The 13,324-nt window shown below is 37.4% G+C and overlaps 1 protein-coding gene across 1 annotated transcript; it reads right to left on the reverse strand.

Annotated features, from left to right (window-relative positions):
- Positions 1 to 1,777: 1,777 nt before the first annotated feature.
- LOC117689377 (ral GTPase-activating protein subunit beta-like) lies at positions 1,778 to 13,104 on the reverse strand. Its single transcript, XM_066089187.1, has 13 exons — positions 12,864 to 13,104; positions 11,339 to 11,519; positions 10,796 to 10,887; positions 10,557 to 10,681; positions 10,245 to 10,424; positions 6,294 to 6,366; positions 6,011 to 6,184; positions 5,519 to 5,657; positions 4,682 to 4,819; positions 4,125 to 4,376; positions 3,799 to 3,949; positions 3,457 to 3,573; positions 1,778 to 3,262 (listed from the first exon to the last, which is right to left on the reverse strand). Exons 3-13 carry the CDS (start codon positions 10,826 to 10,828, stop codon positions 3,145 to 3,147), a joined length of 1,500 nt encoding a protein of 499 aa, XP_065945259.1. The 5' UTR covers positions 10,829 to 10,887; positions 11,339 to 11,519; positions 12,864 to 13,104; the 3' UTR covers positions 1,778 to 3,144.
- Between the last annotated feature and the right edge of the window lie 220 nt (positions 13,105 to 13,324).

The following is a 13,324-nucleotide window of genomic DNA, read 5'->3' on the forward strand; positions in this document are numbered from 1 at the left end:
GGTCATTACATGCTGTACCCTAGACTAGAGTGACCCAACTGACTAGCTATTGGCGTGCTGTAGCCTAGACTAGAGTGGTCCAACTGACTAGCTACTGGTGTGCTGTACCCTAGAATCTGACAGATTAGAGTGGCCCGACTAACTAGCTACTGGTGTGCTGTACACTAGAATCTGACATACTAGAGTGGCCCGACTGACTAGCTACTGGCGTGCTGTACACAAGAATCTGACAGACTAGAGTGGCCCGACTGACTAGCTACTGGCGTGCTGTACACAAGAATCTGACATACTAGAGTGGCCCGACTGACTAGCTACTGGCGTGCTGTACACTAGAATCTGACAGACTAGAGTGGCCCGACTGACTAGCTACTGGCGTGCTGTACACAAGAATCTGACAGACTAGAGTGGCCCGACTGACTAGCTACTGGCGTGCTGTATACTAGAATCTGACAGATTAGAATGTATTCACTGACTAGCTACTGGCATGCTGTACACTAGACTAGAGTGGCCCGACTGACTAGCTACTGGCGTGCTGTACACTAGACTAGAGTAGCCCGACACACTAGCTACTGGCGTGCTGTACCCTAGAATCTGACAGATTAGAGTGGCCCGACTGACTAGCTACTGGTGTGCTGTACCCCAGACTCTGACAGACTAGAGTGGCCCGACTGACTAGCTACTGGCATGCTGTACACTAGACTAGAGTGGCCCGACAGATTAGCTACTGGCGTGCTGTACCCTAGAATCTGACAGATTAGAGTGGCCCGACTGACTAGCTACTGGAATGCTGTACACTAGAATCTGACAGATTAGAGTGGACTCACTGACCAGCTACTGATGTGCTGTAGCCTAGAATCTGACAGACTAGAGTGGCCCGACTAACTGGCTACTGGCATGCTGTACACTAGAATAGAGTGGCCCGACTGACTAGCTACTGGCGTGCTGTACACTAGACTAGAGTGGCCCGACAGACTAGCTACTGACGTGCTGTTGCCTAGAATCGGACATACTAGAGTGGCCCGACTGACTAGCTACTGACGTAGCATATACGAGACTCCTTGAAAAATTTGTGTATGGGTTATATGCTACTCAGGGGACCGTTAAGGCCAATTGGCCACTTGGCCACTTGTTTTTTTTTTTGGAGAACTGGAATAATTATTAATTTTGGTTATACATGTAATTATAAATGTAAGAGCTTAAACTTTGTTGTTCATTAATCAAGGGTCATGAAGATTCAGGATGAATTTTAAAAAAAAGTTGATGCTAATTGTACCAATCTAGTTGATGGTATTTTATTTCACTAGAACCATTTACTTTGAACTTTGGTAAATAAAACACATGTACCGTGGAGTGCTACTTGGACCTATCCAGATGGTGCGAGGTACACCAAATTTGCTGGATACAATTTACTTGCATTTGTTTTCTTATAAATTATTATATATAAAGAATAGATACACATGTACAACCAAGTTACGCCTTGATCAAAGAATGGTTAACATGACTACTGTCAAAAGAGTGAACTCAAATTATCCGCATTATCTTTACTGCAACCGTCTGTTTTCTGTTTACTGTTTCAGTAAACCATCAACAGTATAGGGTAAAATAACTGTTAAAACAGAACTCTTTAATAATATATATTTTTTGATTCTTCAAAATTACCACAAATATTGATACCAATAATTCATTTTCCTCATTCACTGTATTGAGTTCTGCCTCTATTTTAAGATTCTCTATTGAACTTTTACCGTCAACAAATGATGACAATGTGTAAAGTATATATAATTAATAGCATTTATTTAACAACACAAAACAAAGATAAATAATATTGCACACAAATGAGAGGTCAAATCCTGATATCTAACCCTAAACACATAATATCTGATCCTACTACACATGATATCCTGATATCTGGTCCTATTACACATGATATCCTGATATCTGGTCCTACTACACAGGATCTTTTTTTTTTACTTTGATCAGACCTGCAGTGCTTTTTATTTCCACCATAGAGGATGATCTTTTAAGAATCACAGATTGTTTCTTCTCTTCAGTGTGGGTGACTAGAATTCCAGTACAATACAGCGTCCAATGAAAAAGCCTGTAGGATCTTGTCATATACAGCGTCCAATGAAAAAGCCTGTAGGATCTTGTCATATACAGCGTCCAATGAAAAAGCCTGTAGGATCTTGTCATATACAGCGTCCAATGAAAAAGCCTGTAGGATCTTGTCATATACAGCGTCCTATAAAGAATCTTGACGGATCTCACCATACGTCACTTATTCAAATATCTAACAAACTCTATGTTAGCAACCATGTGGTTAAATGATTAAAATGACGCACAAGAAAAATGATTAGCATTTACTATATGAAGTATGTGTACATCACTGATTGTATAACTAAGTTCATATAGTCATTGAAACCAAACTGGGTACTGTTAACCATGTATTATACTTGCATTAAATATCTTATCCGTTAATGGGCGGTTATGAAATGAATAAATGTCCGCTAGCAAGTAGTGCTTTCATTCATTTTATTCAGAAACCAACACAGGTCTGAAACAATAAAACCTATCAGCAGCTGTTGCTTAAAAGTCTGGCTTACTTGGTTAACAGCACAATAGAAGTTCAAATCAACAAAGGGGAGAAACCCTAGCTGTATAAAAATAAACAAAATATGATCCAACTTCATATACTCCAAATATATCATGCAATAACGTTTGTTCACATAATATCACATTCATCAACATTAGCACCTCTAAACAGAAGCTGGCAACTAACAGAGAAATGTTGCAATTGGCCAAAATCAGTGTTTTCTTAGAATACAGCTCTCATTGTTACAAGGCATAAGTGGAGTGTAAAACAGCTGTTTATTAACCCTTTCAGGTAAGTCTTGATGTGCCTCTCACAATTTTACCTAAATATTAACTCCTCGTGTTTATTTCCGAATCTATAGTACGTCTTGAAGACATCAAATTTTCTTAAAATATTCATTTCATGATTATCTTGTCCAAGTTCCTATCTGATGGTGTTTATAACTCTTCAGAGAGAATAAACATGAAACTTCGCTCTATATCAGTTAGAAAACCATATCATCAGATTTGACTCTTCCTTGGCCTCAGCGCACGATTTGTTCCTAGGAGCAATCACTTGTGAACATCTTGGAATAAAGCTGTGTAGAACTCGGATTCCGTCATCTTCAGATGATACTTGTCCACAATTTCCTGAATTTTTATTTTTCTCCTAACATGAGGAGGTTGATACCTTACAAAGAGAATAACAATCCCTAATATTAGGAAACATTTCTTGACAATGAATTGATGCAGAAATAGGTCAATTCTTGATTTTTCTGTTTCCGCCCTTAAGACATCTTAAAACTTAGGTGTGAACCTTGTATGTAGTTAAAACTTTTGTTTGAATCCATTGTATTGTAATACATCATCTTGATCAGTACTTACGAGTCGCTCTCTAGTCTTTTCCGACGTCCGATATTTATCGCTGTCTGCCGGACCATGGAGCCTAGCGTACGTCTGCTGACCACCATTCCATCAACAAGAGGAATCGCCATGGAGATCCTGTATTAGCAACAACAAAAAATTGAATTAAACAAAAAGCATTATTTCTACGAAATATCTTCCACTTCTTTTGTCTCCATTATCATATTGTAGTCTTTTGCAAATCCTGCAATAACTTGTGGAATGATTGTAAAATTATTCAATTAGCGACTCTCCATGCTATACATTAATTCTACGATTTCTACGAGTGATGAGTTCTGAGCTGTCACTGAGAGTTTGACTTACTTCCCAGTGTTTCCCTCCATGTGGATCCGGAACAGTCCGTTTTGTAGGGCGTGGATGTAGATCAGGAAGATGTCCTTGTCTTGTCTCATGGACGAGCTGCTGGTCGCAGTGTACTGCTCCAGACCCGTGCTGGTCATCGGAAGTAGGTCACCTGTAAAACAGTAAATAACCAAATTAATATAAATATTTAAGTAATATAAATACCCAATAACACATGAATCAGTGCAACAGATATATATCTTGAGTTGCTGTCATTGGTAACATCAACATTCTCTTTGATAATGTTACTAGTAACAAAGTCTTTGTTGACTTATGTAAAGAAATACCTGTGGGAAAATTTTCATGGTCCTCAAAGTTTTCCAGCCACACAACAAAAATTTTTGTGTCTGGTCCAATGGTCACAGCGGACGGTCGACCGAATCGTCGAGTACGGAAGGCGGGGGCGTCGTGGGGAGAACTCGGACTCTCCATGGTTTTATTGCGAGGCTCAGTGAGGGGTCTCTCCAGGGAGAGCGTGGTAGGCTTGGTCCCCCCTGGTCCCTCACTGGGGGTGCTGACAGAGAGTTGTGGAGACTTGTCTGGAACAAATCAACACTTATTGTATTTCTTGTCTACAGAAATATGCTGCAACTGGAAAAAGTGTCTACAGACTCTATTTGCACAAGACTTAACATCTTTGTAAGTTTATGCATATTATAATGCTTCACTGTATTCCTTATTCATAAATTTATGAGTCTTTAACCATAAGTTATAAAAAATCTTCACTATTGTTTAAAAATCTTATTGCAAATTCTTTCACTGTGGACAAAGTGATGTTAGAGCACCGTGATAGCACCCATTGCATCACTTGTGGGTTTGAATTTGAGTCAGTAGAGAGGCGTACCCCCGTCGTTCTGCAGCCTGTGGAAGTTGTCCAGGGAGGGGACAATAAAGGCGACCTCTGAGGACACGTCCGCCCAGTACAGCACCTGTTGCTGACCGTCATAGATACTGCCTCCCGTCCCCACACGCGGGGCGTTCTCTACATAAATAAAAAGTCAGAGATTATATATAATCTACACTAGCTATAAAATGCATCATTGTTTTTACCTTTCAGTTTTATGCTTCTTTCAATTTTGAATTTTTTCTTTACTTGTATGCACTAAAAGGTCAGAAATTGGTTTCAATAAATCTAGCCGAGTTTTTCCCCTTTATTTGCAAATTTTAGAACACACTATGCATAAATTTCTAAACACCTCATACCAGTCACTGAATATTGCTCTTCTATTGAATATACTTTTGTTTGAGCCTCTTTATTATTCATCATTTTACTGTGAACAATTTTTGTCTAAGATATTCCTTATGTTTAAATTTATAAGAAAAGCCTTAACTTTCTTACAAAGGGGTGTAACTCTGACCAAAATCAAATTATCTGAACATCACTTGGCACACAATATATCTTATGTTACAATACAGTGATAAATTTTGCAGTGACTGTTATGTTGACCCTTCTCTTGAGTCGGTTTATTGAGCCAGTTTATTGGCCCTTCTCTTGAGTCTGTTTATTGACCCTTCTCTTGAGTCTGTTTATTGACCCCTCTCTTGAGTCAGTTTATTGACCCCTCTCTTGAGTAGGTTTATTGACCCCTCTCTTGAGTTGGTTTATTGAGTCCTTTTATTGACCCCTCTCTTGAGTCAGTTTATTAACCTCTCTTCTGTACATTGTAATCCTGATCAGTACCTTGGATATCCTCAGGCTGTGAGATTTTCCAGCTGGTGCTGATGTGACCGGTCCAGCCGGCATGTTTCTGTACGTCCACCGGCCAGCCCAGGGAGTGGAGGAACTCCAGGAACTGGCCCTGTATGCCACGCTGAGACCCCTGTCAACAAATTACCAAGAAAGAATACAGGCTTCATGTGATACACAGTGTTTTAAATAACCACACATAAACTTAGCTAAATACCCCTTTTTAGGGTCAAATTTACAGAAAGGCTGGGCTGACAAGAAGTTTTAAATTAAGTTTCACATTCACACAAACACATTACATACTAAACAGAACATCAAAGCTGTAGCAATAGTACTGTTCAATTTTTCTACTTTCTGATTTATTCTTGATACCCTTTACTTGTATAGGAAATAAACAACAACCAATGAACTATTGATTCTTTGGTCTGTAGCCCCTTGGTGTAGTATCTACTTCCTATGTGAATGTTTACACAGTTAACAGCTTACCACATTGCGTAGAATGTCCTGAGCCAATCGCTGGCCAGACTTGACATAGAACACATGAACTGTGTCGTTGTCACGGGCTGTAATTGTATCCAGCATCTCCAGGTCATTGGTCAGACCTGGATTAGTGGTATCTAAGGTAACCAGGGAGGGTGGAAGACTGGTGTTGCTCTGCTCCTTTGTAAAACAAAATTGAAAAAATCCTATAAAATTGTAACTCTTTCAAAATTTGATATAACTGCTCAATATATAGATCTGTTGCTGTGGTGATGACCTGTGAACTTACCTTGAGAGCCTCTAGTGACAGAAACCCATAATGAGACAGGAACAGACGGGCAGCCTGAAATTCCTCTGTTATTCTGTAATTAATCAATATATATAATCAATAGATATTTTGTCATTGACATACTGTAAATGTACTGTTAAATACTTACAAAGGGTGTTTATGCTTAAAAACTAACATAAAGTAAATATTATTTAACTCTCAAATTGAATTGATATTTATAAACCTTCTTTATGTTTTTTGTTTGGCATACAAAAAAATAAATTGCATTTGATGTTTACATTCAGTTAACTTTAATACTGCTAATCACTTTTATTGAAGATTTACACTCAGTATTAACTTAGGTATTTACACTTAACCACTAGCTTTAGCAGTTTATACCTCATTACAGTTGGCACTCGATGGCTTGAACTTCGATCTCTCGAAGCTCTTGATCGTTCGAAGTGAAATCACGGTCTCGTTTTTTTTTTTCTATATTACTAAGCAAATTAACTCTTGATCTCTCGAACTCCGATCTCTTGAAGTTCTTGATCTCTCAAAGTAAAACCTGGATCCCGTTATATATATTTCATTGTTTTTCACTCTTGAAACTCGAAGTTGTTGATGTGTGCACGTGCGACCGATCAAGCATATAATTATAGCTCTGCGTGGACCTTACCTAAACGGTCTAGTGAATGCCTGAGGGCTACCATGGTAGTGATAATTAGTTGATTACATAAGTGACACTACCCCTTGCTTCCTTCAAATGGTAGATAGGTAATTTGAAACTGATCTAATAGTTTCCACAACTTGCGAAAATTACGGTTTTTAAACCACTCTTTACTTAACATAACATTCTTAAAAGTTTTTTAATGTGAAAAAACCCCTAATAACCGCACAACAAAGTTCTGTATTGTTTAAATGAATGTAGCATGAAATACAAATGAAATTATGTTACTCTATCCTTCCATGTTATAAATATAAACTTTAAGCTACTATAATTTTAGAACCAAAATGACCGGAACAAATATTTAAGGATTTTTTAAAAATTTCGATCTCTCGAACTCTTGATCTCTCGAAGTTTAATCATGGTCCCCTGAAGTTCAAGTTATCGAGATTCACCTGTACTTATTTTTAAAGGGTTTACACTTTACTATGTGAACTTACATTGTGGGTTTACACTTTACTCCTTACTTTGGAGGTTTACACTTTCGGACTTACTTTGGAAGTTTTCATTGAACCACTTACTTTGGAGGATTGCTTTATATTACTTACTTTGGAGGTTTACTTTATGCTAACTACTTTGGAGTTTTACTTTATGCAACCTACTTTGGAGGTTTTCTTTATTCTACTTACTTTGGAGGTTTACTTTATGCTACTTACTTTGGAGGTTTACTTTATTATACTTACTTTGGAGGTTTACTTTATTCTACTAACTTTGGAGGTTTACTTTATTCTACCTACTTTGGAGGTTTACTTTATTCTACTTACTTTGGAGGTTTACTTTATGCTACTTACTTTGGAGGTTTACTTTATTCTACCTACTTTGGAGGTTTACTTTATGCTACTTACATTGGAGGTTCACTTTATTCTACTTACTTTGGAGGTTTGCTTTATTCTACTTACTTTGGAGGTTTACTTTATGCTACTTACTTTGGAGGTTTACTTTATTCTACTTACTTTGGAGGTTTACTTTATTCTACTAACTTTGGAGGTTTACTTTATTCTACCTACTTTGGAGGTTTACTTTATTCTACTTACTTTGGAGGTTTACTTTATGCTACTTACTTTGGATGTTTACTTTATTCTACCTACTTTGGAGGTTTACTTTATGCTACTTACATTGGAGGTTCACTTTATTCTACTTACTTTGGAGGTTTGCTTTATGCTACTTACTTTGGAGGTTTACTTTACTCTACTTACTTTGGAGGTTTACTTTATGCAACCTACTTTGGAGGTTTTCTTTATTCTACTTACTTTGGAGGTTTACTTTATGCTACTTACTTTGGAGGTTTACTTTTTTTTACTTACTTTGGAGGTTTACTTTATTCTACTAACTTTGGAGGTTTACTTTATTCTACCTACTTTGGAGGTTTACTTTATTCTACTTACTTTAGAGGTTTACTTTATGCTACTTACATTGGAGGTTTACTTTATTCTACCTACTTTGGAGGTTTACTTTATGCTACTTACATTAGAGGTTCACTTTATTCTACTTACTTTGGAGGTTTGCTTTATGCTACTTACTTTGGAGGTTTACTTTATTCTACTTACTTTGGAGGTTTACTTTATGCTCACTACTTTGGAGGTTTACTTTATTCTACTTACTTTGGAGGTTTACTTTATTCTACTAACTTTGGAGGTTTACTTTATGCTAACTACTTTGGAGGTTTACTTTATGCTAACTACTTTCGAGGTTTACTTTATGCTACTTACTTTGGAGGTTTTCTTTATGCTACTTACATTGGAGGTTTACTTTATTCTACTTACTTTGGAGGTTTACTTTATTCTACTAACTTTGGAGGTTTACTTTATGCTAATTACTTTGGAGGTTTACTTTATTCTACCTACTTTGGAGGTTTACTTTATTCTACTTACTTTGGAGGTTTACTTTATGCTACTTACTTTGGAGGTTTACTTTATTCTACCTACTTTGGAGGTTTACTTTATGCTACTTACATTGGAGGTTCACTTTATTCTACTTACTTTGGAGGTTTGCTTTATGCTACTTACTTTGGAGGTTTACTTTACTCTACTTACTTTGGAGGTTTACTTTATGCAACCTACTTTGGAGGTTTTCTTTATTCTACTTACTTTGGAGGTTTACTTTATGCTACTTACTTTGGAGGTTTACTTTTTTTTACTTACTTTGGAGGTTTACTTTATTCTACTAACTTTGGAGGTTTACTTTATTCTACCTACTTTGGAGGTTTACTTTATTCTACTTACTTTAGAGGTTTACTTTATGCTACTTACATTGGAGGTTTACTTTATTCTACCTACTTTGGAGGTTTACTTTATGCTACTTACATTAGAGGTTCACTTTATTCTACTTACTTTGGAGGTTTGCTTTATGCTACTTACTTTGGAGGTTTACTTTATTCTACTTACTTTGGAGGTTTACTTTATGCTCACTACTTTGGAGGTTTACTTTATTCTACTTACTTTGGAGGTTTACTTTATTCTACTAACTTTGGAGGTTTACTTTATGCTAACTACTTTGGAGGTTTACTTTATGCTAACTACTTTCGAGGTTTACTTTATGCTACTTACTTTGGAGGTTTTCTTTATGCTACTTACATTGGAGGTTTACTTTATTCTACTTACTTTGGAGGTTTACTTTATTCTACTAACTTTGGAGGTTTACTTTATGCTAATTACTTTGGAGGTTTACTTTATGCTACTTACTTTGGAGGTTTACTTTATGCTACTTACATTGGAGGTTCACTTCATTCTACTTACTTTGGAGGTTTGCTTTATGCTACTTACTTTGGAGGTTTACTTTATTCTACTTACTTTGAAGGTTTACTTTATGCTACTTACTTTGAAGGTTTGCTTTATGCTACTTACTTTGGAGGTTCACTTTATTCTACCTACTTTGAAGGTTTACTTTATGCTAATTACTTTTGAGGTTTACTTTATTCTACTTACTTTGGAGGTTTACTTTATTCTACCTACTTTGAAGGTTTACTTTATGCTACTTACTTTGGAGGTTCACTTTATTCTACTAACTTTGGAGGTTTGCTTTATGCTACTTACTTTGGAGGTTTACTTTATTCTACTTACTTTGGAGGTTTACTTTATTCTACCTACTTTGGAGGTTTACTTTATGCTACTTACATTGGAGGTTCACTTTATTCTACTTACTTTGGAGGTTTACTTTATGCTACTTACTTTGGAGGTTTACTTTATGCTAATTACTTTGGAGGTTTACTTTATTCTACCTACTTTGGAGGTTTACTTTATGCTACTTACTTTGGAGGTTTACACTCAGTGTCTTGGTTGGGGAAGGGCATACTCTTCACCTCCTGCTGCTTTTTCTGACCAATCTGAGATTCAAATTGATCTTGCTTCTCAATGAAAGACTTGAGTTTGTTCAGCTCTGGGCACTTCTCATCCGTTACCAACGATTCCAGAGTCGGAATACTTTTCTCCCTAAAACAGGAAATGACTTGAATTAGGTAGTTAATTGTACAACATCCTTAGTATTACAACACCCTTAGAATTAGCTTCAGTGCAAATAACTGGTAGGTGATCAATCGCATTATGTTGTCTGTATATATTTACGCCTTGGTGGCGGTCACTTTATCCACAGACTCAGGGAAGTTTCTGGGCTTGACGCTGTGATGAGTTCCCACGTTCTCCACCGGCATAGGTCGGTCAGGATCACTTAGGTGGGATTTGGACGAACCCTTGAAAATAAGCAATCATAAATTAAATACTAGCCACAATTACATGTGTTATATACCTAAGTCATCCCAGTACTTTATAAGAAATCTATGACAACAGAATTTGGAAGAACTCGCCCGTTTGATCCGTGGGGAGTGTCTGAGCTGCATCACCCAAGCATGTCGACCAAACGGTCCCCTAATCAGAGCCGTCACCGTGGGCAACAGGTCTACAACAAAAGTCAATTGATCATGAGGTTCCATCATCCCTGAAATACACAAGCTTCAAATATCTGCTACATGTAGACATGTAGATTTACTTTTATATACAAGACAAACCACCAGAGACAGGGGACGTACCAAACCGACACCATCAGGATACAGCTGTGTGTCTGAATGATCCTCTTAGGGGAACCACCTTCTCTGTTTATAGCACATTCTGTTCCTTACCTTCACATTTACATGCATACTCATAGCTTGTTCTACCTATTCACATGACACCATCTTACATTGACAGAAATATTTACCTTCTATATTTCCCTGAGGCTGTTCCAACATATTTACCTTCTATATTTCCCAGAGGCTGTTCCAAAATATATACCTTCAATATTTCCCAGAGGCTGTTCCAACATAGTTTCATGTACCTTCTATATTTCCCAGAGGCTGTTCCAGCATATATACCTTCAATATTTCCAAGAGGCTGTTCCAACAATCCCACGACGATGGCGTTTTCCAGGACATAGTATCTGAAGGGGGAGCCATGTTCCGGCAAACAGCTGTTCCCCTTGGTGTACTTCAACAGGGATTTTTCGTCCAGCAGAGAAAACAGGGACTCGGGGCCACAGGGCGGGGGGAAAGCACCCTAAGTCAAATTACAGGTAAGCCATTAATGCTTGTATCTTAAAATATTAGACAATAGCCACAAAATATTGTATAATGAAATGATATTACATGTACAACAGTAAGATGTGGGTTGTTTTATCCTCATGAGTATATTATTGTTTGTTATAAATAATTTCAGTGAAGGTATGTAGTGGGATTCACTAACTTTAAATTTTTTTTAACAAGATGATGCAGTCTGATACAGAGAAATGAAATCAAGTGATCCAGGGCAACAAAATCACTAGATATTCTTGGACTGACTAAGGATTAATTCATGCCAGTTGTACAAATATATGATACAAGGCGATATAAAACAATATTACAGGTACATGTATTTACCACCTGCTGTATGATACAGGTGAGACACATGCATGATACAGGTATTTACTACGTGCTGTATGATACAGGTGAGACACATGCATGATACAGGTATTTACTATGTGCTGTATGATACAGGTGAGATACATGCATGATACAGGAATTTACTACGTGCTGTATAATACAGGTGAGATACATGCATTATACATGTATTTACACATACTGTATGATCTGGTGAGACACATGCATGATATAGGTATTTACTACGTGCTGTATGATACAGGTGTGATACATGCATGATACAGGTATTTACTACGTGCTGTATAATACAGGTGAGATACATGCATTATACATGTATTTACACATACTGTATGATACAGGTGAGACACATGCATGATACAGGTATTTACTACGTGCTGTATGATGCAGGTGAGACACATGCATGATACATGTATCTACCACAAGCTGTATGATACAGGGCAATGACACATACATGATACAGGTATTTACTACGTGCTGTATGATACAGGTGAGACACATGCATGATACATGTATCTACCACAAGCTGTATGATACAGGGCAATGACACATACATGATACAGGTATTTACTACGTGCTGCATGATACAGGTATTTACTACGTGCTGTATGATACAGGTGAGACATATACATGATACAGGTATTTACTACGTGCTGTATGATACAGGTGAGACACATGCATGATACAGGTATTTACTACGTGCTGTATGATACAGGTGAGACACATGCATGATACAGGTATTTACTACGTGCTGTATGATAAAGGTGAGATATATGCTTGATACAGGTGTTTATTACATGCTGTACAATACAGGTGAGATATCTCTATGATACAGGTATTTACTATGTGTTGTATGATACAGGGCAATGACACAGGTATCACACACTTTATAATGATAAAGGTGTGATACAGGTATTTACCATGAGTTGTATGATGCAAGACAATGACACACAAAAATAATGATTACCACGTGCTGTATGATACAGGTGAGGAGTCCTTCCGCGGCTTCCTGTACACGTTTGGAGGCCGGCTGTCGCTGCTTGTCCTGTTTATACTTTGGCGGATCACTGGCACGGTTCTGAAACACCACAAAACAAACATCACTAAGAGCTCATCCTGTAGGCCACCAGTCAACAGAGATAGGGCAAATTGTACTATTGGCGTAGTATATTACTTCAATTTTAAACCTAATTTCCTTATTTCATATTAATTTTTTACATCCTCCCAAAATAGTGGGGGGCCATCGCCATGATAATTCACTTTTTTATATGTAAATTTTTAAAAATTAGTTGCTGCGAGAAAAAGTAGGGGGGGGGGGGGGGCAGGCCTCCCCTGATGCTACGTGCCTGTACCCTATACACCACAAAACAAACATCACCTAGAGCTCATACTGTAAGCTACCAGTCAACAGAGATAGGGTGCATTGTA

Source organism: Magallana gigas, chromosome 6, assembly GCF_963853765.1.
Source record: "Magallana gigas chromosome 6, xbMagGiga1.1, whole genome shotgun sequence".
Taxonomy (NCBI): Eukaryota; Metazoa; Mollusca; class Bivalvia; order Ostreida; family Ostreidae; genus Magallana; species Magallana gigas.